General features: G+C 43.9%; 1 protein-coding gene across 1 annotated transcript; it reads right to left on the bottom strand.

The window, feature by feature from the left end:
• Positions 1 to 1764: 1764 nt before the first annotated feature.
• On the bottom strand, positions 1765 to 24471 carry HDDC2 (HD domain containing 2). The gene is made up of 6 exons (XM_066373309.1): positions 24312 to 24471; positions 22960 to 23081; positions 20882 to 20984; positions 14683 to 14751; positions 4316 to 4454; positions 1765 to 2120 (listed from the first exon to the last, which is right to left on the bottom strand). The coding sequence occupies exons 1-6, from the start codon at positions 24393 to 24395 to the stop codon at positions 2023 to 2025; spliced, it is 615 nt and encodes a 204-aa protein (XP_066229406.1). The 5' UTR covers positions 24396 to 24471; the 3' UTR covers positions 1765 to 2022.
• Between the last annotated feature and the right edge of the window lie 2055 nt (positions 24472 to 26526).

Below are 26526 nucleotides of genomic sequence, written 5' to 3'. Positions count from 1 at the left end.
TCCTAGGAGCTGTTTCAAGGACACGGCCTTAAAAGAGTGATGCCTTGCTGAGACCACCTGCATGGTACACGCACCTGGATGCAGTGATGGTCTCTGTATACACTTAAGATTTTGGAGTGCAAAAAAAAAAGGTCCTGGAGTGCAGGTGTGGAGATGAACTCATCCTGTGGCTTCCCCAGACAAGTCACATATGCAAGTTCCCTTGCTTATTAAAACTGCCGCTTATCAATCTGAAGTGGTCAGCACCTTTCTTCAATCTCTCCCTGCTCTCGATATAACCAAATGTAAGCCAGTTAGTGAACCAACAGTTCAACCAGAGAATGATTACTCTGCATCATAATTATAAGCTTTGTTACTCAGAAAACCTATTCCAGGCAAGTAGCAGGTTTCTTACAAGAAAAATACATTCTTATGTGTTAATGCTCAAATATTTGTAAACATTGGCTGATGAATTCAGTAGCTATCTTTTTTGATCTGCATTTCATTCTTACACTATTTTATTTATAACACCATTACATTCTCACTGTTTTTAAATCTATTACCTCAGTAAGGAAGGCTTGGGCCTGTATGAACCCTCACCTGGTAGGTAAATGGAAGCTGAGATATGACTAAGTGACAGTAGTAAGTCGGATCTAGTAGAGGGTTCCGAAGCCTCTCCATGAATTTATGAAAAATACAGTAGGCCTAACATTCCCAATAAAACTCCAGGGCCACAGGAAATTTTGTGGTTATAAATATTTGAATCTTATCTTGAGTTATTTTGGGTGTATGTTTTCATGCCAGGAGAAAAAGACTACAAAATACTGATATAGTTCTGTTTTCTTACTAACTGTATCTCCAATAATAACCACACTGCTGCTTTTCAGTCACTTATCACCTTTTAAATGCTGTTGCTATGATGCCGCAGCATTTGGATACAAAACAGATTGCTCTTTTCAAGGCAGAGCAGCTAGTTCTATGTGCACGTGTGCTGCTTCTGAAGAGATCATGCACCTTGCTTCCTGCAGACTGGGTATCCATGGAGACTGCTGTTTCCAAAGAAACGCTGCCTAGAATTCTCATCATGCCAGCCTGAAAGGCTTTCTTCAAATGGAAACTGACATTTGAATTAAAGGGACAGGCATCATGTTCCACACCAATATCTATCAGTGCAAAATACCGAGCAGGTTTCTACCAATAGCCTTCGCTTCCTCGCCATTCAATGGTTGAGCATCATCTAAAGGCCAGCAGGATTCCTTACTGTATGAAAGAGAACTGAGGGCAAGAAACCAAGTCTGAAGTGTTTCCTACATAAGGTCCAGCGACCCACCCCAGCAATACTCTCATCACTCAGTATTTCTCCCCTGCTGCTCAACGTTCATATAATCAAGGTCTGAACATCTGTAAATCAGACAGGGAAAAGTACAGAGAAGACAAGTAAATTTGAAATTGCATGCCCCAATTTACATCTCCAGATGACAAATAGAATTTGGAGAAGAGGCGAAACCTGTTAGCAGGTTTGCAAGTCCATGATCAGAGGCCTAAAGCAGGTGAAATTAAAATTCTGGCTCCAGAGAGTGATCATCTGAGTAATGTATTTCATCTGAGAAGAGACTGCACTCATTATAATGCATTCTTTTTCTTGGGTCTTTATCACGAAGTCAGCTGAAAAATCTGTTCTTAAAATAAATCATAATTAAATTACCAGTCATTCAATGACTCTGGTCCTTGGGAATGAAGGATATAAATTCAACAGATTTAAAATCTCTAGCAAATATCCCAACGTTTAAGGTTTTAAAAAAGTATTTATTTAGTCCATAAAACGACACCCCACCCCTAAGCCTTCATCCATGCATTTTCATGACCACATCCTGTTCTGTTCTTTTATGGCCCAAATCGTATCATGTTTCTTGCTGGAGTCGGGCAACTGAAAATAAACAAAATCACAACTGGGCAGGTCAACAGACCACCAGTGGCAAACACAATACCATCCAATGGACAAATAAAATGTTGGTTACAGAAGTGCAACAACAGAGAGACGTCTCAGGAGCACGGCTCACTGGTGGCGGCAGCTATGTTAGCATTTCTTTCTGCCTCGAGTTCAGAAACCAGCTGGACTATCTCAGGGTGACTGAATTTTCCTGCAAGGCAAGAAGAGGAAAAAAAGATAAGGACGAGAGAATACATTAGTTTCTCAAGCCTGACCCCAGGCCTTGTCAGGGGCTCAGTTCTGTGATCTGACCTATGCTTTTACTCCAGTGCAAGACACAATTCCAGGTCCTTCTTTCTGATTCGGAGAGGGGCCTCAGAAGACCACCTGCAGCTTGTTCTCATCACCCCAGATGCCACTGAGCATAGAGATGAGAATGGGGCAAAGAGCTGCCAATTAGATGGAACCAGCAGAAACCTGGCCAGGCAGCCTCTGATGAAGGAACTACAGGGAAACTCACAACACTCAGTGCAGTGAATTGTAATCTCAACTCAGGGATAGGAAGTCACTCTCTCTTTCCAGGTCCAAGTTGCTTCAATAAAATGTGGAGTTTCAACTAGATGACCCTTTCCAGCACCCACAGTTTTTATTTTCCTAGTACTTTCACGGTTTTGTTTTTTTCATTGAGAATGTGTCAAAATAGAAGATAAGCATGTTAAAATGCAGAATACCACATAAACATGACCTGTATTTTAGTTACATTACTGGTGGAAAATGCTGTCTTAGGACGCAACCGTTGCTTATAATATGGTTGGCAAACCTTTTCTGTAAGAGTCAGTAAATATTTTAGGCGTTGTGAACTTCTGTCTCTGATGCAAATTACTAAACTCTGTTGTTGTAGCACAAAAGTAGTACAGAAAATACGTAAAGAATGAGTGTGGTTGTTTCAACAGAACTTTATCTACACAGCACAGCAGCCAGTTTGGCCCACGGGCCATTGTTTGCTGAGCCCCAGTTTACAACACAATTCTATTTAACTGAAGTCAAACATTTTTCAGCATCACCTATATCAAAGACAGATGAGACTGAGCTGGTCTTGGCCCTCAAACAGCTTATTAAAAGACGGGGTGAGCAAGTGAGGATTTGGGAAGCGAACTGAGGAGGAGCGTCATTAAGGAGAACACGTGTCAGCCTGTGACACACTCTGGCGCGCTCCCCTCCAGGGAGACAGGAACCCCGGCCACTGCCCCAGCCGTCACCAGCACAGGGTGCTCAGTTCCCACCCTGGAAACTGCACCAAAATGAAGACAGCCACGGCTTATTGCCAGGTATTATTCTAAGCACTTCATACGACTTAACCACTTTATCCTCAACCCTATAAAGTAGATTCTGCAATTATCTGCATATTTTAAAAATAAGTAAACTAAGGCCCTGGCCAGTTGGCTCAGTGGTAGAGCTTGGGCCCGGCATATGGAAGTCCTGGGTTCGATTCCCAGTCAGGGCACAAAGGAGAAGCGCCCATCTGCTTCTCCACCCTTTCCCCTCTCCTTTCTCTCTATCTCTCTCTTCCCCTCCTGCAGCCAAGGCTCCATTGGAGCAAAGTTGGCCTGGGTGCTGAGGATGGCTCCATGGCCTCTGCCTCAGGCACTAGAATGGCTTAGATTGCAGTGGAGCAACACCCCAGATGGGCAGAGCATTGCCCCCTAGTGGGCATGCCATGGATCCCCTTGGGGCACATGAGGGAGTCTGTCTCTTTGCCTCCCCGCTTCTCACTTCAAAAAATACAAAAGTAAGTAAGTAAATAAATAAATACAAAGGAAACTAAGCCCAGAGTCAGGGTAAGTAATTTATTGGAGGTCACCAAGATTTTATGTGACAAAACCAGGATTCAAACCCATGCAGTCTGACCCCAGGTCTGTGCTATGAAGTGCTACAATGACAACGGTATGGTGACTTTAGTTATTTGGGGTTTTCTTGTTTTAAATCTCTGTTTCTATCTCCACCTCACGTGACCTTATTTATACCTGTAAAGAACTTATAGATCATAATGGATCTTTCCACATCAAACGGATGCTTTCACATCCGTTATCTCTTGTGAATCTCAAAACCAAGCTCTCACTTAAATAGGGTTTTATACTTTCCATTTCTCGGAAGGGACACAGAGAAGTCAGGAGACTGTCCAGGGCCACAGCTCGTGGGTGCGACTGTAAACCTGGTGCTCAAACTCCAGGGCAGCAGTGCACTCCTGCACCAGACCACTTGCCCACGAACCCCACCATTTCCTATTTAGACACTCCGTGTGGAACCACCAGAGGAGGGTCAGAACAGTGGATTCACTAACATGACGCTATTTCCTATACTGGAGGAAGCCGAACTAGAACGATGCCTCCTGAAAACGCAGAGCACCTGCTGTGGAATCATAGAAGTCCTGCAGCCTCCCGGGTCTGCTCTCCAGGTCTTCGTACTCAGACGCCTGAAGAATCATCTCACATTGGTCCAGCTGCTTCACGAATTTGGCTTCTGCAGTAGACTGGGTCTCATACTCCTATGTAAAGGGACAATTGCAGCAGCATGATTAGGGCCTCATGATAGGGTAATCCAGGAAAATTCAGGTTCTGGTACCTGAAACCAGAGTCACAGCTAACAGGACATTCTGAATTGGCCACATTTCCACACTGTGTACAAACCCTCTCCAGAGAGGCTTCACCTGCCAGTTCACTCCATGTGAGAGGGCTGTGCGCACAATCCCACGTCCCACTTTCAAGTGAATTTCTAGTTTTCTCGTTTAATGTTGTTCCACTTCACACGTGGGATCTCTGCCCTTACTTTCTAACCAGGGAAGCCTTCAGTCTCTCTGGGGTGAGGCTCTGGAGGACACAGTCAGGATCTGTGACTCCCCATGCTGTGATGTGTGTGTGATTGTTGGTGGCAGGGAGGTGGTGAAGGTAGGGACAGGGAACAGAGGTATCAGTCCCTCCCGCCTCAGTGCAGACCTGAAACAAAAAGCTGCAGGAGGGTCTTTTTCTTTTTTAATTTTATTTGCTGACTTCAGTGAGAGAGGAAGGAAGAGAGAGAGCAAGAGAGACAGGAGCATCGAGCTGTCCCTATATGTGCCCTGACTGGGGATCGAACCGGCAACCTCTGCACCTCAGGCCAACGCTCTAACCAACCAAGCAATCCAGCCAGGGCAGGAAGTTTGTTTCTCAGAGCATGACATGTCATACAACCACAAGTCCCAATTAATACAATACAGAATCATTCTCCTATTAAACTCATAGTGTTCCCAACTGGTTTTCCTGCAAAGTTCCCATTTGTAATTCTACCCCAGATGTGTTCAGATAATTAACCTGTCATGCTTCCTTGTCAGGATAACATGATGTGACTTGCTAAAAATTTCTTGGTTTTTATTAAATGCCTTATTCTTATAAAAGCAGCTATTTTAGTTTTGATAGAGCTTTAAATTGTGCAGGGAAATCATTTTAATACAAAGCCAAATACATTTTGTTTTATTTCAAAGGCACTTAGGAATAAGTACATTTATATGTTAATTTATATTTATACTTATATATTTATATTTAATAAATTTAAACTCATCATTTAACAAAAATAAATAGAATACTCTAAGTATAGCAGTCGAGTATCAACTACAGTTACCTGTAGAACTAAGATTAAATGAGGTTTACAAAGCGAGGGGTTATAGTATGTCTTGGTTAAATGTTTGGACTATGTAGATATGGAACAATTATAAAAAACATAGGGGGAGAATGGAGATAGCAAAGACGAACAATTTTTTAAACTGTTCTTAACGATCAGAATTGATCGTGGTAGTACATACAATTGTTATTCTGAGATGGGTGCTGTGCAATGAGATAAAGGCTATATAACCAGGATCGCTGGTGAAGAAGAAAGGATATGCACCAGAATAATACAAGACACTAAGTACAAACTGTGCAGTCCTGAATTTGAATTGGAGATATCACTATGAACTCACAGGTATTTTATAAGTACATACATATCCCAGCTCGGTCCATTAAGAAGCACAGAAATTATAATGAACTCAGTAGCAATGAGCATCCCTAGTGCCCATTATATGGTGTTGAAACAACATTTCTTCATTTTAAAACAAACAGAGAAAAAAAAACAGGTGGTCTAGCCAGACCATGTTCAAGATGGATGAGGTTGGAACACCCTGCCATTCCTGCTACCAAGAAGGCCATCAGAGTCCAGTGTTTTTACCACACCTGTACTGCATGACCTGCAACCAGAGAGTAGATGAGGGAGAAGCTACAAACTGAAAATGAAATAAAACATTAGATTACCATTCTGCAACCCCAGAGCATTAAGGGATATAAAAGCATCAAGAAAACCCAGATATATGTGTCACATGATAAAAGAATCCAACACCACCTATAGTTTTGCCAAAGGATCCAATCTGAATTTGATCCAACCTCTGGATGCAGCTGCCAGGCTGCAGAAAATGAGGAACACAATCTGCATCATGAGTGAGCAACTGGCAAAACCCGAACGATGAGAAACTCGACTATAGGCCAAATGGGAGAGTCTTCAACAAAAACTTGTAACAAAGAGAAAGGGGGAGTGGGAATTGTAGATTAAAGGATATTTAAACATATTTATCTTTTTTTTTTTTTTGTATTTTTCTGAAGTTTGAAACGGGGAGGCAGGCAGACTCCCACATGAGCCCAACCGGGATCCACCCGGCATGCCCACCAGGGGGCGATTATCTGCCCATCTGGGGCGTTGCTCTGTTGCAACCAGGACCATTCTAGCGCCTGAGGCAGAGGCCACAGAGCCATCCCCAGCGCCCAGGCCAACTTTGCTCCAATGGAGCCTTGGCTGTGGGAGGGGAAGAGAGAGACAGAGAGGAAGGAGAGGGGGAGGGGTGGAGAAGCAGATGGGCGCTTCTGTGTGCCCTGGCCGGGAATCGAACCCGGGACTCCTGCACGCCAGGCCAACGCTCTACCACTGAGCCAACCAGCCAGGGCCTATCTTTTTTTAAAATGAGACATATTAAACTAAAATATCTATGGATGAACATTTTGGTGAGAAAACCATAAAGAAATTCAAGTGACCACTATGAAAATTAGGGGTTATGTTGGTTCCAGGTAGAAAAAGAGGTTTCTGCGGAGAATGGTCAAGTCCCAAATCGTGACGTGGATGGCAGTTACAGGGAAGCTATCCTGCTAATAACTCCCTATGCTATACATTGGTTTTTGTGTAGTTTTCTGTATTTAATAAAGAATTTTTAAATAGTAAGAGTAGCCACGGATAATGAGTAGGGCCTTGTTGAGCTGAGGATTCTTTGGACACTTAGGTGAGGCTGTCCATTATTAGGCTGTTGGATTTGAGTCAGGAGCTTAGGAGGAAGACTGTTGAGAATATATGGAATAGTCAGCACGTGGTCACTGAACCCGGAAGTGTGAGGAGAAGACGCCAAGGACAGAGGCCCTGAGAGGGGACACAGAACCTGGAGCTTCTGCAGAGATGGGCCAAAGAGGAGTACTTAAAGAAACAGACAGAACAGCCAGAAGGGTGTAGAGAAAATCAGGAGGGAGCAGTGGCACAGACCAGAGGGGTGTGAGAACTTCAGCAACAAGTGGCAGCATCTCCTATGCAGCCAGGGTGCTGCATGGCACAGGGACAGAGAAGGGTGGCCGGGAGCCACACAGAGGCAGTCTGCGTCCTCAGCGAGAGCAGCGCAGGGGGAGCTGTGAGCAGACAGCAAGGCTGTAGACAACGCCTTACCTACTTGGTCACGAAGGGAAGTAGGAAAATGTGGCATCCAAAGAGACTTATTTCAACATAGGGTTGTATGAATAGATTTACAAGGCTTATACAGAGCTCGAAAAGTTCCCATCTGACTACTTCCGTTTTCTTGATAAAAGAGGAAAGATTATTTACTATAAAGCTGAAGGAGAAATGGCAAAGCAGGTGGTTAAAGAAAGCGATGGCCAGCTGATGTGGGTCCAGAGACAGGGAGGTGATGACAGGGAGGGGACGGGGGCCACTGAGCATTGCCTTGACGCGTGGTGACTCCGTTCCTCAGGCAGGGATGAGGGGTCCCCCCACCAGCACTCCGCAGCTTTCAGGGACGGGGGAAGAGAACGACTGAAACGGCTCAGGCTGGGGTGTGTGGAGCAACAGAAAAACTAGGGGCCTGAGCAGGGAAGAGGCCCAGGTTCTAGGCCCAGAAGATGGAGGACTGACGGGAAGAGGAGGGAAGAAAAGGAGAGGAAGATGAAAGTTCTTCCCTCTCCGCTGGGGAAGGCTGGCCCTGCGGAAGTGTGGATCTCTGTGAAGTGTGTCCCTGCATCTTCCACCTGCCACCTCCGAGTGACACGCACTCCAGGATCCAGGATTCCTGCGTTGCTCCGTATCTACTCCCCAACAACATACTGTACCCACACTTCAAAGGACAGAACAGGGAGACCTTTACAAAGAGTACTGCTAACCCACTGTATCTCCAGCTGACTGAACTCCAGACCAAGTGTTAAGAAAACGCAGGGTGGGAACAATCCAAGGGCAGGCGGCGGTGCTTGGGGCCGGGGGCAGTTCCTGCACTGACTGGGGTTCAAAGGGCTATTTCTGCAAAGCAAATGCAGGCAGTGGGGTCGGCCTCTTTCTGTGATACTTTGAGAGAAAAAAAGAACGTTTTCTCTTGACTTGCTGAAATCTGATTTCCTATTTCTATGGTGAAAGATAAATTATAATCAAGGATGTTTAGTTGCTTTAAACAGATGTGGCTTTCTGGGCTGGCAGCTATTTATAGTGGGAACTAGTTGTGAATAATATTGCAGAAAGCAATTAGCTGCATTTTCTATTAGTACCATTCTAAGTTCCCTGGCTACAGAATGACCATATTTTCTTAATTCCAAATCAGAACATATGGACTGGAGATAAAAGAAAAATAGAGCTTGCTATGTATCAGGCAGTATTCCAATGCTTCACATATATTAATAAACTTGATTGCATATGACCCTATAAGATAGGTAAACTATTATTATTGCCATTTTAAAAATGAGGCAATTACTGCACAAAAAGTTTCAGTAAGTGTCCAAGACCACAAAGCTACTAAACATAGAAACCAGTATTTGATCCTTGAAATCTGTACTAATGCACTAATAACCATGTGCTAATAACATTGGGCATGAAGTATAAAAATAAGTTAATAAGAGAGTTTGGCCTGACCAGGCGATGGCACAGTGGATAGAGCATTGGACTGGGACTCAGAGGACCCAGGTTCGAGACCCCGAAGATGCCAGCTTGAGCGTGGGCTCATCTGGTTTGAGCAAGGCTCACCAGCTTGAGCCCAAGGTCGCTGGTTCGAGCAAGGGGTCACTTGGTCTGTTGAAGGCCCCCCAGTCAAGGCACATATGAGAAATCAATCAATGAACAACTAAGGTATCACAACGAAAAACTGATGATTGATGCTTCTCATCTCTCTCTGTTCCTGTCTGTCTGTCCCTATCTGTTCCTCTCTCTAACTCTCTCTGTCTCTGCCATAAAAAAAAAAAAAGAGTTTGTATACCAGGTTGAGTAGTATTCCCCAAAAATACATGTTTATCTGATATTTATGTATGCATCTCATTTGGAAACGGTATTTGCAGATGTAATCAAATTAAGATAAATGCATAGTGGATAAGAATGAATCCTAATCCAATGACTGGTGTCCTTATAAGAGGGAGAAATTTGGGTTCAGATACAGACACAGGGAGACACCATCTGACTACGGAGGCAGAGACTGGAGCAGTGTGTCTACATGGCAGGGAAATGCCAAAGCTAGAAGAGGCATTCACCAGAAGCTGGGAGAGCCGAGGAAGGACCCTCCACCCCCAGAGCTTCAGAGAGCATGGTCCTGCTGACACTTTGGTTTTGGACTTCTAGCCTGCAGAACTAGGACACAATAAATTTTTGTTGTTGAAGCCATCCAAGTTTGTGGTAACTTGTTATGGCAGCCCAAGGAAACTAAGAGAGTCTCTTACTTACAATAATGACTGACATGGTCCATGAATACACTAGAACTATAAACACTTGTTCAATTAATTAACCAACATAAGCATAATGCCATAATGAAAATGCTGAACCAGGACGTGGGCCTGTGGTCTAGTTTTGTCGCCCACTACCTGGGAAGCTTTGGACAAAGTAAGGCTCTTCAGCCTTTAGTCTTCTTACCCATAAAATGAGGGAGATGGAAATGGGTTTTGGTTCAGTTTTGACTTTACAATATTCTAACAATACAGTAAAAAGCCAGAGACAGAACGTAGAGGTAATTTTAAATATAGGTAAGAATACAATAAAGTAGCCACTGCACAGTATCATGTATCAGAGAGAAAGAAAGAGAATTAGTTTCCTAGGGCTGTTGTAAAAAGTACCACAAACTGGGGGCATAAGCAGCAGAAATGTACTGTCTCCTAGTTCTGGAGGCCAGAAGGTGCAAACCAAGGTAGTGGCCAGGCTGGCCCCTGTGAGGGCTGTGAGGGAAAGATCCGCTCCTTGGCTCACCGATGGCCTTCTACACGTCCACATGGCATTCTCCCAGTCTGTGCATCTGAGTCCACATTCCCCTTTGGATAAGGACACCGGTCATTTAAAGTTGATTACCTCTATAAAAGAGCCAAATAAGGTCTTACTTGAAGGTACGTATGAATTTTAGGGGACACAGTTCAACCCATACCCGAGAGAGAGAAAAGGAGTCCTGCAGTGTCTTCTTCGGTGCCTCTAACAGGGCTGGGATGGTTTTCTCAGAAGACACTACAGGCTCTGCAAAGCATGCATCCTGTCTAGAAAGAGTGATGCCCTCTATAGCAGGCTTTAACAGACACAGGGTGGGGAGAAATGGTCAAAGGAATTAGAGATCATTCTAATGTCTAAAATGTTCTTTACAAAATACTAGAATCTATGTAAACACAATAAATTAAAATAAAAAAAATATTATCAAGTATAGGTATGTACATTTTCCCCCTTTAGTTTAATGATTTTCAGGTAATCTTAAACATCCATGTGCCCACCAGAGTGTGCACACACACACACTCACACTCTTCACTGATAAACTAATAAACACTGATTCTTAACTCGTAGGCTCAGTCTGCACCTCTGGGGTCCCTCTGACCCATCCTACTGACTAACGCAGATTTCAGTCACGGGGCTTGCCACTTGGTTAAGGAGAGCTTAAGAGCCTGAAATAATATTTTCTATAAATAAATTTCCATAATTCTGTCTGAAAAAATGTGTTGCTACTTATTCACAGGGTCTTCATTTTCCCCCACTGGTCCTTAATAAACTTTCCCTTTCATAACATGTAAAGATGAAGTTCATGTCAGAAAGCAAAAAAGCTGACAACTTTCCCCCCCATCTCAGTCATCGACATCCCACAGTATCACCAATGAAGAAATGTAACCTTTAGGTTGTTGGCTAGCCTGGCAGCAATGATTCTAAAGGAGGAATGTCACAGTCCAGGGGGCCACTGTAACTGTCCTGAGATCTTCCTCAATCAGCTTCACTGATTCAGCCATTGACTTTTACACGGTCATACAACTGTTACCTATTTGGGGGTCACAGAGTTAATTTTCTGTGTTTTATATTTTTTCAAATACAAAGTCTTTCTAAGTGAGTGTTGTATCATTTTTTATTTGTAAAATACTGTTGTAATTCAGTAAACTTGGCAGTAAGCTTTACTCTGCCAGTGTTGATAGCTAAGAAAATAACAGACACTGCCATCGTATCCACAGGAATTAGGCCGCCATACTTTTCATAATTAGGAGTCACAAGAGTGCAAATTTTTATAAAAGCTTTTCAGGTTATGACTGTTTTTTCTAAAGAAAGCTGGTTACACCTAGTAACAGATACCACCCGAGAGCTCTGGTCAAACAGCACACACTTTCGCCAGATTTAAGTTTCACAATTCTTTGACAAGATAAGTATCAAAGACCTACAACTTCTCATCTTAAATCCTGACACCAGGACTGTTTCAGTTTTCCGTTTTTGTTTTTGTTTTTAATTTTAGAAAATAATATGGCACATACAGTATCTATTACAGAAAACCTGTAGCAGGGTGTAGGGCAGACTTGGTTGACAAACAGATTAATATTTCTACATCAAAGCATATTACTGCCTGACCAGGCAGTGGCGCAGTATAGAGTGTCAGACTGGGATGCGGAGGACCCAGGTTCAAGACCCCAAGGTCGCCAGCTTGAGTGAGGGCTCATCTGGTTTGAGCAAAAGCTCACCAGCTTGAGCCCAAGGTCGCTGGCTCGAGCAAAGGGTTACTCGGTCTGCTGAAGGCCCGCGGTCAAGGCACGTATGAAAAAGCAATCAATGAACAACTAAGGTGTTGCAATGAAAAACTAATGATTGATGCTTCTCATCTCTCTCCATTCCTGTCTGTTTGTCCTTGTCCCTGTCTATCCCTCTCTCTGACTCTCTCTGTCTCTGTAAAAAAAAAAAAAAAAAAAGCAAGCATATTACTTTCTCACCAAGGGGCTGAGTGGGGCCTCTAAACTGCCTCTGGTTGACTCAGGTAAGGATTTGCTGCTGACTCCCATGTTCACTGCAGCATTACTCACAGTGGCCAAGACATGGAAACAGCCAAAGTGTCCCTCGACAAAGAACTGGATAAAGAAGATGCACATAATATATATATAATGGAATACTACTTGGCCATAAGAAATGGATGATATAGTGACATTTACAACATGGATGGACCTTGAGAACATTATACTGAGTGAAATAAGTAAACGAGAGAAAGTTAAGAACTGTATGATTTCACAAACAGGTGGAGTATAAAACTGAGGCTCATGGACATAGATACCAGGGTAAGGGGGTGTGGGGAGCGGATGGGGGAGGAGGAGGGGGAAGGGTATAAAGAGGGACAAATATAAGGTGGCAGAAAATGATTTGACTTCGGGTGATACAACATAATCAACGTTCAAATGCTATAGAAATGTTTACCTGAAACCTATACTCTTATTGATCAATGTCAGCCTATTAAAGTTAATTTTCTAAATTTAAAAAAAAAAGATTTTGCTGCTGAATGAGTTCAAGTTGGGTCAGGATTTTGTTTTGTTTTTAACTGGCTCTCTGAACTTTGTGGAGCTGTAATTATTCTCATTTTCTGGAGAATTAGGTAGAATAAAGCCAGGTAACTCCTGGAAGCGCAGGTAGCCAGGAGGTGAGATTCAGACACATCTCCCAGGCCGCAAGCTCCCCTCAACAGCACATCCTACTGCCTTCAAAGGCTTACAGGTCTTGATCGACTTACGACCTATGCAACTTATGACCATTCAACTTTACAACCATAATCGCTAGCCACGACTGCTCCGCGTCTGGCAGCGCAAGCGTTGCCCAGCTGGGCGTATGACAGTGCTGGCCAATAAAATGTTTTGTACGTGTTTATATATTTTGATATGTTTTGCAATTGGGAAAATGTTTCCTATGGTATTTTTTACACCTGTATTTTGTATGCACCTGTATTTTGTAATTTTGTATGTTTTGTAAATATTAAACTAGTTGTACTGGTAATGCAGTAAAATAAGAAACAAAATGGTGTAGAGATGATACAAATGGCATAAAATGAACAAAGAAAATTATGATATATAACAATGAAAGAAAATTATGATAAAATATGACTTAAAGATTTTTATAACATCATTTCACAGTACTGTACAGATAGCCTACTCAACTTATGACCAAATCGTGTTACGACCGGTCTGTCGGAACCAATCATGGTCTTAAGTCGAGCACCAGCTGTATTTCATCCCATAATGCAGCTCAATCATAGAAACAACAGCACACTGCAGATCCTCAGCACTGAGGAAAATGGCGTTTTAGGAGAAATGTCTGCTCAGGGTTTCGATCCAGGTACTTCCCATTTGGTCCCTCTTGCCAAGTCAAGGAAAGACAGAACCCAGCACACAAGTGGGAGGACTCTGGGAGGGGCCAGCTCCAGCAGCTTTGAGGCTCGGGCAGAGCAAAGCAGGGTGGGCCTGAGGGTGTGAAAGAAAAGATGAAGATCAGGCTCTGGGGCAGGAGGAGGGAGGAGGCTCTGATGAAACGTGAGAAGCGAGAGTGGGAGGCAGAGCATCCGGGTCAGAGTGGGGCTGGGGCTCCAGCAGGAACGCCCACTGCGTGGGGTGGGCGGGAAGTGAGGGCTGCAGTAGGAGGGTTTGTTTCCTTTTCTCTTCACAAATGAGAAACAGCACTGGGAGGGGCAACGGGCACACTGGTGTCCTGTGCCCCCTGCCTCCAGCCAGCTGCCTGCAGTCGGGCCCTCAGCAGCGCTGGGAAGGGAACAAGCGCCGAGAGCCCGTTCTGTGCCGGGCATCATGGCGGCACTGCACCTTGACCTCACGTGGCCCTAACAACTCTTCATCGTTTCATAGACGCGCACGTGTCCAAGGTCACTAAGCCGGGGAGTGGTGAGGGGGGAAGTCAACCCAGTTCTCAACCACCCAGAGCCCATGTTGCTTTCAAGGACCCAAGGTGGGTGGGGTGGGCATGGGGTGGGGTTGACAGCAATGTATCAGGAAACCCAGGCGGTGGGTCAGGATCAGTGCCAGGAACTATGGTGACAAGGGAAACTGGAGGGAAGAAAAAATATATTAGCCATGAGAAATGCCTGTAGTAGCTGAGAGGTAAGAAACGGGCACGAACCAGAGAGTTAGAGACAGCTTATTAAGATAATACAATTTAACGAAAATGGTGATGAAGCATATAAATTCAGTCACAATAACTAAAAGCAACCCATCATATATACTTACTTCCCACAGTTCATAGAGCTCCTTGCCAAGATCCTTCGAGAGAAGCTGGGTTAGCTGCTTCATAGCTTCCTGAAATATCAAACCATTATTTTAATCACATTCACATTTAAACTCATTTACAAAAGTTAAGCACTGGGCTCAAACTCTTACAAATAACTTCCAAAGGAGCAGCAGAATATTGGACAATACTTATGGCTTACAACTAGAGCAGCTGTATACATCAAATAAGAAAGCACATTTATTCATATAAGCACCACTAAGGACTTATTTTGTGGCCTGCAGCACACCACACTCAAAAATGGACAACAAGGAGGGTGTGAGATGCTTATAGAATATCGAACGGGAGGCCAAAGGTTTTATATCCTGTGCATGAACCTAACTCACGATGCCCACAACCATTTCACTTGTAAACATTCTAGAATCCAACACAAACCTGTGAATGGGAAGAACAGGAAAGTAACACTGAATCAAAAATCTCAAAGAAATGTTTGTACACTATTATATCAGTTTTCTATTAAATTTTTTATTGCAAAATATCAAACACTACACAAAAATATGCAGTTAGTGTCACTAACCCAGGAAATGACATGTTAGCATCTTGTAGGCTAATACACTGATAGGCTGAAAGGGATCTTGGAGGGTAGTCAGCCAAACTGTCAATGACAAGTGTGTGAAGCCTTCAACATCATCACTGAACACTTCTTGTCCTCCCTCCATAAACATGCCCGGCGGGAGGCCTCAAGAGGTGGGCCCTGAGCAGCACTAACAGAAAGTACTTTGTCTGGCTGAAACCGTCCCTGTAGTTCTTCCACTGTGCCTCCGTCTCCTCCAACTCTCCTCCCTCTCCCAAGCACAACGTCACCCAGGTGGCCAGTGATCCTGCTGGGTCCAGGAATGGCCATGTTAAGTCAAACCAGGCACTCGGGGTTCACCTGCATGATTTGTCCAGCAGAGGGTGGGGGAGGGAAGCCAAAAACAGAAGCCCAAGAGAGTCAAAATCCAAAGAAAAGTGGAGATAAGAGATTGAGAGAGCAGAAAGTGGTCAGTAGTCATTTTTAGTTTCTGAAATCCCAGGATCTACCCTCATTCCCACTGCTTCCTTCACTTCTGTGTTGCTCCAGTGTCCTCCTAAAATATCCCGTTTGGGAAGCATGAGGTCTGCAAGTTACTCTCAAATGGCTTCAAATTCCTTGACCATCTTCATCCTATACCTCTTAATCTGCTTCAGTTCTAACCAGAGGTTGGGCGCCTTGAAAAGAATATGATTCTAAGAACCACTTTTGGCAAATGGTTACATAAAAGTGGCAGAAGTCTTATATAAAATAAAAAAATGAATTAGGGAAAAGCTGTGAAAATAAATATGGACATCTGTGTGTATATTTATTTATTACTGGGAGGAAAAATGATGTTATAGAATACAGCCTCTTCTAGAGCAAAACTTATCTGCCAGTGTCAACAATCTGTCCCTGTACATAGTAACATCACTATCTTTATTTATTTTTTTTAGTTTTTATTTACTCAGCTTGAGAGAGAGAGAGAGAGAGAGAGAGAAGGGGGGAGGAACAAGAAGCATCAACTCCCATATGTGTCCTGAGCAGGCAAGTGCAGGGTTTCGAAACGGTGACCTCAGCGTTCTAGGTCGACACTTGACCCACTGTGCCACCACAGGTCAGAACGGCTATCTTGAACGGCTTGTAGCATCATACCACCCTTAAGAGACATGGAATTTAGATTATTTTACACCTGCACTATCCTTTATTTGTTTTTCATAAATCTAGGCAAAATACTTGAGAAAATATTTTACATTTTCAAAAATTAAAGGTCTCTATAAACAGTTCATCTTTCCACTATTCTAGACACATAAGTTTGCCTATTGCTTTTGTTTGAAAAGAATGAACTGAGTAACATATATGTACAGGTATATCAAAAGCTGAATTTTTAGAATACAAACATAAAAGTCCTGCTTTGACAGATGATTTTATTCCATTTAAGATTATGCACCCAGCATGACCAGGCGGTGGCGCAGTGGATAGAGAGTCGGACTGGGATGTGGAAGACCCAGGTTCAAGACCCCTATGTTGTCAGCTTGAGCGTGGGCTCACCTGGTTTGAGCAAGGCTCACCAGCTTGAGCCCAAGGTCGCTGGCTTGAGCAAGGGGTCACTCAGTCTGCTGTAGCCCCTCCCCCCCCATCAAGGCACATATGAGAAATCAATCAATGAACAACTAAGGAACCGCAACAAAGAATTGATGTTTCTCACCTCTCTCCCTTCCTGTCTGTCTGTCTGTCCCTATCTGCCCTTCTGACTCTCTGTCTCTGACACACACACAAAAAAAACATTATGCACCTAGCACTCCACGTAGTTACTGGTGTGTCATCTGACCAAGGTGGAGCAGAATGCAGCCACTAGCCTCCGTATGCTAGACACTATATATCTATACATGCAGCTTAACTGAAATCCAAATACCGACTCATTAATATACTTCCTGTTGATTGAAATCATCACGCCCATTAAAAAATATAACAGATAAACAAGTATATTGTTACTCTCTTCCTGAAACTGAGCAACAATTTTATGGATCTAAAGTCATGGAAAGCGTTTGTTATTACGCATTCAGAACTGCATTTTGAGACCTCTTAGGTCATCAATATTCCTTGTTTGGCAGCATAAGTCACACAATCATGCCAACCTTTCTAAATCAACTCTCGGAAATCAACACCACAAAGGTCCAGGGTACGTGGCCAGCCGAAGATGCCAGATTTTCCCTTCCTGATGGTGAGCTTGGCCACCCCCATTGCCATATTTTTTTTGCCTCGTTCACACATAGATTTAGAGAGATAATCTCTCTAGCTTCTTCCTGTAAGCAAAGTGTGTCAAGAATCTGCCTAAAGTTCTGAGCTGAATGAAGCTTTCAGCAAATATCTTGTGTCAGTTTTGCGACAAGCACTCAGAAAGCATTATGCACCATTCACACACCATTAGTGAGGCTGAAGAGCGAACTATCAGTTCAGATGGGTTTGAAACCGACTGGCCAATTACTAGCTGTGGAACCCCGAGCAAGTGACTTAACCTCTTCGTCCTCCAGGCTTCTCACCTGTGAAATGAGGTTAATAATAAAACTTACCTGAAGGCTTGTGTGTGGATTAAACAGTCTAAATATAGAAAGTGTTTATTCGCTGGCACATATTAATTACTCTACAAACTGTCCACCATATTTCTCATTGTTTTCCATTTTGCCAAGTGCACTCCCAAAATAAAGTTTGGTTCTTGTCCTCTTAACCTCTTAGTTCTTTAGCAACTTTCACCCATGCAGATCCATGTACCGTGACTCTGCTGTCCTAAAGGTTTTCCTTTTACAACGGAACATAACCCGCCACTGCTGCACTCCGGCCTCAGGTTCCATCCCACTGGCGCTGATGATCCCTACCAGGCGTCCTCCACTGACTTGGGTTATAACAGAAAGTGTATTATACCCTACTTAGGACGGGGTCAGACTACAAGTATTGCCTTGACCCCTAAATTTTCTCTTGTACACCCTCATCCTCCCTTTCCTCCAAACACTGCTCTCCTCCAAAACAATCAGCCTCCCAGGCTTACCAAATAATTTTCCTCCCTCCTTCTGTTTAAAGCCTTCCTGACGCAGTTGGCAAATGAGACTCCCTGCTTCTCATTATGTGCCTTCCACCTCGAGCCAAGAAACCCTCATTAATTATCTGAATGCACGGTTCAGACATCCACGTCTTATTCATAAACACCATCTGCATAAAGAGCCCAGCTCCTTCTCTGTTCCCAAATCCTACCCAGCAACAGGAAGAGGCAATGGGATATCGGCGCTCTCCAAGCCTTTGGTTTCTTGTCCAAGAACTTGTGGTTCTTTAAGATATTTCCCTTGTCCCTTCTGATTATATTTACTCTCCTGTGGACCAGGAGTGGGGAGCAGTGAGGAGGTTTAATGAGGCTGGAAAGGTGTTTCATCACTGCCAGGATACAGAGACAGGAAGACAGCCACACTCTGTCTGCTGGTTCAGGTCCGCTCCACGCCCCCCCATGGAGGTCAGGACCCAGCTCCTGTCAGGACAGAAGCAGGTCTTCTCTCATCTCCAGTAGCTGGAGATCCTTCCCAGGGACTGCTCTCCTTCTGCAGAAGGTTATGGAGTGAGCCTCAGAGTCACTGTTCCTTAAGCACAGGGACAGTTTGTCCTCTCTTCTTCCCATGTCGCTTTATGGTCTTTGATTATCCTCTAGTATTTCAGTACACGATTTCCTGTCCACAATGCCTGCATGCACCCTTGAACTATCACATATCCTGAAATAAGCTGTATAATTAAGGAAGTTTTCCCCATTCTTTTTTCTATGTCATAAGTCATTAATCAACATCGTCTGGTTTAGGGCTAATTCTTTTCTGTAACTCAGTATTTTCAGCTAATTGGTTTCTTTTCATTTATTTATTTATTTGTTTATTTTAGAGAGAGAGAGAGAGAGAGGGAGGGAGGGAGGGAGGGAGAGAAGCAGACAAGGACAGACAGACAGAGAGAGAGATGAGAAGCATCAATTCTTTGTTGTGGTACTTTAGTTGTACATTGATTGCTTTCTCATATGTGCCTTGACTGGCGGCTACAGCCAAGCCAGTGAACCCTTGCTCAAGCCAGGGACCTTGGGGTCAAGTCAGCCACCTTGGCTTTCAAGCCAGCAACCTTTGGGCTCAAGCTGGTGAGCCCACGCTCAAGCCAGATAAGCCCATGCTCAAGCCAGAGATCTTGGGGTTTTGAATCTGTGTCCTCTGAGTCCTAGTCCCACGCTCTATCTACTGCACCGCCGCCTGGTCAGGCTAATTGGTTTCTTTTTAAATTAATTCTGTCATTCAACCTATGGATATATTTTTTAAAGAATGCCTTTTCATTCTTTTGTTTAGATTTTTAAAAATTTATTTTTCAGTTACAGCCGACATACAATATTGTATTAGTTTTAGGTGTACAACACAGTGATCAGACATTTCCATACCTTACAAAGTGATCACTCCACAATGACAGTCTAAACTCCCACAGAGAAACATTTCCCTGGCTTCCTCTTTCTATAGGCTGTCACGAGGCCAACCCTGTATTCTAGACCTCATTTTGGCAGGAAGAATACATTCCTTACACTATTCCTCTTATTCCCATAATTTAGGATGTATTGGAACTCCTAAATTGGAATACCTTGTGGATTTCTTGCCTGCAGAAGGGCAAAAATGCCGTTGGCTACTAAGCTCGTCTCCCCTCAGCTCTGACAACAGCTATTGAAGGCCACATGCTCTGTTAAACTTTCTTGATAAAGGATGTCTACTTAGTAACTGAGGATCTCTGGCCTATAATAAAAGTAGCTTGCAATGATCCCTGAAAAACAGCCATTCAGTATTATAAAGAAAGCCTTCTGGATTTTGCAGCCTCTACTTTTAAATTAGCCTTCCTCTTTAGCCCTGGCCTCTGGGTTTAGAACCCAAATTGATATTGATTTTGTATTTTATTGATGTTCATTTCTTACTAATACAAATATTTTTCTTTCCTTCTAACCATTAAATTAAGAAACTGATTTAAAATCCAACAAATAATATTGATAAAAAATGATTGTACTTGTAATTTATAGAACTTCTCTCCAAAGAGCTGAACTCACACGGAGAATTCCTTCACGTTCTGGCTATTTTCATTGTTTTAATAAAAGCCATGCTGTCCATGCCCATGCTAATTAGAACTGAAACCAACATAGTTTTCTGTCCCTATGTTAAACAAGGTCAACAACAGACATACTTTCTAGTTCTTGTGTTAAACAAGATTGAGAACAACAAAAACCAGTTGGCTCTTACTCCAGGGAAATACTTGCATCTGGAAGCTCAGACTGTAAACCACTCAACACAGAGCAAACACTAACAGCTTACTCTTCAAGACTGTCTTTAAGATTCTACCTCAGCAGTTACACCAATGGAAGGTTACTGTGTCCTAAACTCTGTGCTCTCTCAAACAGCTGCCCATCTTGTAAGATCTACTTAAACATCCTCTAGCCCGGGCTCTAAATGTCCTCCCCTGACATTCCCTTCCCTTCTGGAAACACTAAGACACCGTCCAGGCGATGCACTCCCTAACGCTAATAGGTCTAACAAACTTAGCTTGGCTTCAGCAGCAGGTTTTTCTGGTGGTCTCTTGTGGAGTCGACAGTCAACACTGACCTCTTCCCGCCTATGCTTTTCTTCTTTGGGGATGTTATCTGCTGGTGCTATGTCCCCAACGATGCACTCTGCCATATCGTGAACCAGGGCCAGGCGTACACATCTGACCAGGCAAGAAATAGTGAATAATTATACAGAATTATACTCACTACAAACTCCTTCTCTACACTATTTTGAAGTTATATAATTTATTTTTCTTTCACCACCCTCTGAGTATTTTAATACCGTATTTTCTAAAGTAACTATATTATGCCAACCATCAATAGTCCTGAATCATTAATATTCAACACAATACATGAGAATACAGAGGAAATTGTTAGCCTGTATTTTTACAAAATTGCTCGTTTCTCAAATATCACTTTAAAAGATTGAAACTTCAGATTACAAAGCCAGGAGAGATGATGTGGTTATAGCATTATTTACAAACACAAAATTCAGAAAGAGGCATTTCCCCATATACTAGTTGAGATGTCAAAATGAGGCCCTCTATGGAAAAATAAGTAGAGTTGGATAGACCCGGGTTCAAATCCAGCAACCAACATTTATTAGCTGCGTGACCTGTGCCACGTTACTTAATTTCTTTAAATGCTAAAGTTTGATCAGCCTTTATTTTATCATCTGTAAAAAAAAGATAATACTTCATAAAGTTGGCATGAAAATTAAATTTGATAATTTATGTTCTTGGCACATGTTGATCATATAACAAATGGCTAGAATTATTCGTGATAATGAATAGTGTTTAGGATAATCATGTCAAAACAATGAAGGCAAGTCATGAGATAAATGCCCAAAGGGCCAGTGTTTCAGATTCCTACTATTAGCAAGGCAGCACAAGGCCTGACCAACTCCTAGTAGGTGCCCTGCCCCGCCTGCAGTCTCTCCCGCATCCAGTTAAAATACCAGACTGCTCTTAGGTTCATCTCTATTCTACACCATGTTCATCCCCCACTGTTTGTCAAAAAGCTCAGTTCCACCCATCTACAGAACAGCAGGGCTCCTCAGACTCCCTAATGAAACTCTGCTGAAATTAAATTCATTTACTCATCACTTCCAAAGTAAACCTTCACTTTCCTGCCATCAGGGCTTGTTTCTATGCCCTTCCCTCTGCGAGCTGAGCCTTCTACTTCTCCACCTAGTCAACCCCTCAGACTCATCCCGGATTCCACCCCCTCCATTAAAATCACCCAAGGGCAGGTGCTCTCTCCTGTCGGAGTATGGTGAGAATTTTCTAGCATAACTTATTTTTGAAGCCACTTTGGGTCTGTGTACTTCGTTGAATATTTATTTAATGTCTTACATTGCTAGGAAAGTTTGTCCTGTTCTCAAAGAAGTAAACACTGTTGATCGCCTACAAGAAGAGGGAATATTTCCTTCTGGGTTTTATCTTGCACATACCACTCCGAAAAGACAGCCTGCTAAAAGGGGCTAGATAAATGTACATAGTGCGGACCCGGCCAGTTAGCTCAGCCAGTTAAAGAGTGTCATCCCAAAACAATAAGGTTGCGGGTTCGATCCCCAGTCGGGGCACACACGGGAAGCAACCAAAAAATGTACAAATAAGTGGAACAACAAATGTTTCTTTAAAACAATAAAAATCAAGCTGACCAGTTGGTTGGAGTGTTCCCCCAGAACAAAGAGGTTGCCGAGTTCAATTTCCCGGTCAGGGCACACACAGGAGCAGCTCAATGTTCCTGTCTCTCTCTCTCCCTGCCTCTCTCAAAAAAGAAAAAGAAAAAGAGATAAATAAAATTTTTTTAAAGTAACATAGTATACTAATACAATGATAGAATGGACATAACACACTCACTTCAAAGGCCCTGGAAACCCTAAAACCACACTTAGGTTTCCTTGAGACCAAGGTGGGCTCTTCCAACCTCCCAAGAGAAAGCCCAGAGTGCAATTAACAACTGAAGCAATCAACACGCATAGTTCCCCTTCCTACATCCTGAAATCTCAAATAATTTTTCTTTACGTATCAACAAACCTACAAGAATCTGACACAGGCCTCAGTCATGAAAAGTGGCGCATAGTCATGGAGCAGAGAACCTACCTACCAAGCAGCAAAGTTCACAGCTTACCGGTCTTTGTTAAGATGATCATCTTTGGTCACCAGAGCCATAATCGCCATCCTGTACATGTGATCTGATACACTCTCTGGCTTCTCGACATTTCTGTATACCCAGCCAGTTCGTGGGACTCTCTGATGAAAATGAAGAAGAGAAAGAAGTGTATAAAAAGAAATATTTTAACTATAACTCTCTGCCATGCTCTTCAAAAGAAGTTCAAGGAATAAGGCACAGAAAAAAGGGTAATGATTCCAGGCTATATTAAAAAATACTTAACCAAAATGATGGACTTCTGGAATCAAATAAACCAGAGAGGTTAGAAAATGAGAAGGGGTCCAGGAATAATCCACAGTATACAATACCAAAGTCTGACAGTCAAATCAATCTGTGCTACTGTGTAAATTTCAGACCAAGTACAAATCCTTTAGACATAAAAACAAAAGTGTAAAGTAACTTATTTTTCCTAACTACAGGGCTTAGGAAGTTGTGCCTTCCAACAACCCTATTAGACAGACACGAGTATAAAACACTTGGTGAGAGGTCTGAACTTGAACAAGTGTCAGCCTTCCAAATTCTGAAGCGGAAGGGATAAGGGCATTTCTAATGACTTTTATTAACAACATGGTGAGATCTTGTGAGATCGCACTTCCTCTTCAGAAGTCTGTACGTCTTAAGAATCTTATGAAAAGCAGTAATAGTGGCAGGAAACAGATTATCTTGGAGATTGAATTCGGAGAAATGCAGCAAAATCACTAACGGAGCGGCGGCGGGGGAGGGGCCCTGAACGTGACGTCACTCCAGGGTGTCCTACCTAAAATCCTGTTAAAAACAGAAAGGCTCGTCATTTCCGCAAGCAACTGCGGGACAGACCTGGGGCGCTCCACTCCACACCTGCCGGACCCGCGGCTGCTCGGGAGCCCACCCACGCGCCCAGTCGGGGGGCCGTTTGCCCCAAGTGTGCAAGTCCTCGGCACAGGCGCGGGCCAGGCCGAGGGTCGCGCGGGTCGCCGCGCCGGCCGCTCCGCCGAAACCTCCGGCGGCCCCGGGCTGCCCTGGGCCGGCCGCTCCGCCGAAACCTCCGGCGGCCCCGGGCTGCCCTGGGCCGGCCGCTCCGCCGAAACCTCCGGCGGCCCCGGGCTGCCCTGGGCCGAGCCTCCCGACGCCGGTACTCCGCGGCAGGGACGCCCCCGGCCAGCTCGGCCGAGCCGAGCAGCCCTGGCGCGCCGCACCCGCCGGCTCGCCTCCCGCCTCCCGTCCGCCGGCGCCGCGCAGCCGGAGGGTGTTTCCCTCCCCGAGGCCGCGAGCGGCAGGGCGGATGGGGCCGAGGGAGCCGCCCGGCGCGCAGCCCCGCCGCGCGCGCTCACCTTGAGCTGCCCCACCAGCCGCAGGAACTGCAGCAGGCTCCGGGCCCCGCGGCCGGGCAGGGCCACAGAGGAGGCCGAAGCCATGCGGGCCCAGACCGCGACCGGCCGAGCGGCGGCGTGGCAGCCGCCTGGAGCTCCGCCCCTTTCTCTCGGGCCCTCCTCCTTCCCCGCCCCTCCCTGCCCTTTCTTCTTCTTCCTCCTTCTCCGCTTGCTCAGGCAGGTTTCCCCAGACCCTCCTGTCCTGTCTCCCACCTTACTGTGCTTGGTGACTGTCCCTTGGGCATGGCACTATCCATGCCAGACGCAGACAAGTCTTGGCACGAACCAGGCACTCATTATTTGTTTGCTAAACTCCATCAAACTTTTCAAAGGATCGCAATTCCAGGGGGATGGAGGGGGTGTGTTTGGAGAAGGAGGAGAAATTCAGCGTCTGGTTAAGGTAAAGACGAGGAACTCTACTGAGTAAAGATGGGCAAACTGTAAATATTTGAATAGAGGCACAAGGAAAGTACTTTGAAGGGGAGAAATTAATTAGGAATGACAAAAGTGCCGGTAGGAATTTGGGGTAAATCATAGCTATGGACTTTGGAGACAGAGATAAATGGGCCCGAGAGTGAAAACAGTCCCAGGATGAAACCGCAACTTCCCTTAACACCTCAAGTGCTGAGGAACCCCCTGCCCCTCAAGAGTTGGTCAGGGTCTGTCTCAACCATCTGTCCTAATTCCTTCAACAGTCAGTGGACAAGCATACTGAAGGACTCAGAGAGAGAGGGTAATGTTGAGAATAGACTGTATGGGGCAGGGAGAAATTGGGGAGACCAATTATGAGACTATTGAAACAATGCTTTTGGAGAGATGGTTTTGGTTTGGTCCAGGGTGACAATAGTGGAGTGTCGGAAGCCGATCAACAGCTGCTGGTTGGCATAGCCACAGCAAAGAAGATCAACAACTGCTGGTTGACACAGTCATAGAAGGAAGAGGCACAACGATACTTCCCCCTTTAACTTTTTGAATTAATTTGATTTTTTATTCCCCCTTGTCTGGGTGTGTGTGCTATCATTTATGGCAGAGGGATAACAGCACCGTGCTTTCCCTGCAGATTCGTGGTAATTTCTTTGGAAATGAGACAGAGGGTGTGAGTTCCACAGAAAAGCCTATAAAGCCCCTTTATCTGGGCTCATAGACATAGGAGGCTAGCTATGATATCCCCCGAAAAGGGTTAAGTCTGTAGGAAAATTCCCTCCTATAAATCATGTTAGAAAAAATAGATTGTGACTTATGAATAGGTAGGAAACAGTAACTATACACAAAAGCACCTTTCAGCTTTCACTTAATCCATTATTTTACCTCCCTAGCCTTTTCATGTGGTAGAGTAGAGACACTTTCCTTTCTTCTTGCATACCTGACCTGCAGGTGGTGGAACACTGAAAAAAATAAAGTTAGAACTTAATTAGTGTATGAATATAGTAGATAAATAAAATTTGACTAGACAATAGGACATTAGGTAAGGTAGAGTTATTAATCAGTACTGACCTTTTAGAAGCTTGCGCCAATATTGTTACTGCTGCTCAAGTTATTATGGAACTGTACTTAGAATGACTTACCACCTGATTTATAGCTTATAGAAATGTATTAACCATTGCCGAGAAATATGTAACCATAGTGAAACAAAAACAATTATTAATCAATGTATTCTGAATACCATGCGATTGTAACTTAGTGTGTGTATAAAAATAAAGCTAGACTAGCCATTGGTGGAGATGCCTGGCAGTGAATGCTAAAGAATTCCGCTCTCTCACTCATTTCGTGCCAACACCATCTCTTCCTGTGGGATCCCTGGATTCCTCCCGGGTCTGGACCCCGGCAGGGGAGGTGCTGAGATGTTGTTGAATTTTGGATACAACTTAAAGGTGAAACTAAGGATTTGTAACAGATTAGATATAGGGTATGACAAAGAGAGGAGTCAAGGATGAATCCACAAATTTTGGTCTGACCCACTGGAAGGATGGAGTTGCTATTTACTGAACTGGAGAAGAGGGCAAGAAAAGTAGGTTGTAAGAAAGGGTAAGAACTAGAGTTAAGAACTTGTTGAGATGTCTATTAGAGGTCCTAATAAAGATGATCTGGAAGTCAGGAGAAAGGTAAAAATTTTGTGTCATCGACTTATGAGATGCTTTATAAAACCATGAACCTGGAAGATACCACATGTTGAGAA

Source organism: Saccopteryx leptura, chromosome 3 (genome assembly GCF_036850995.1).
Source record: "Saccopteryx leptura isolate mSacLep1 chromosome 3, mSacLep1_pri_phased_curated, whole genome shotgun sequence".
Classification (NCBI taxonomy): domain Eukaryota; kingdom Metazoa; phylum Chordata; class Mammalia; order Chiroptera; family Emballonuridae; genus Saccopteryx; species Saccopteryx leptura.
Note: the sequence above shows the minus strand (reverse complement) of the source record. Positions and strands in the feature narration are given on the sequence as shown.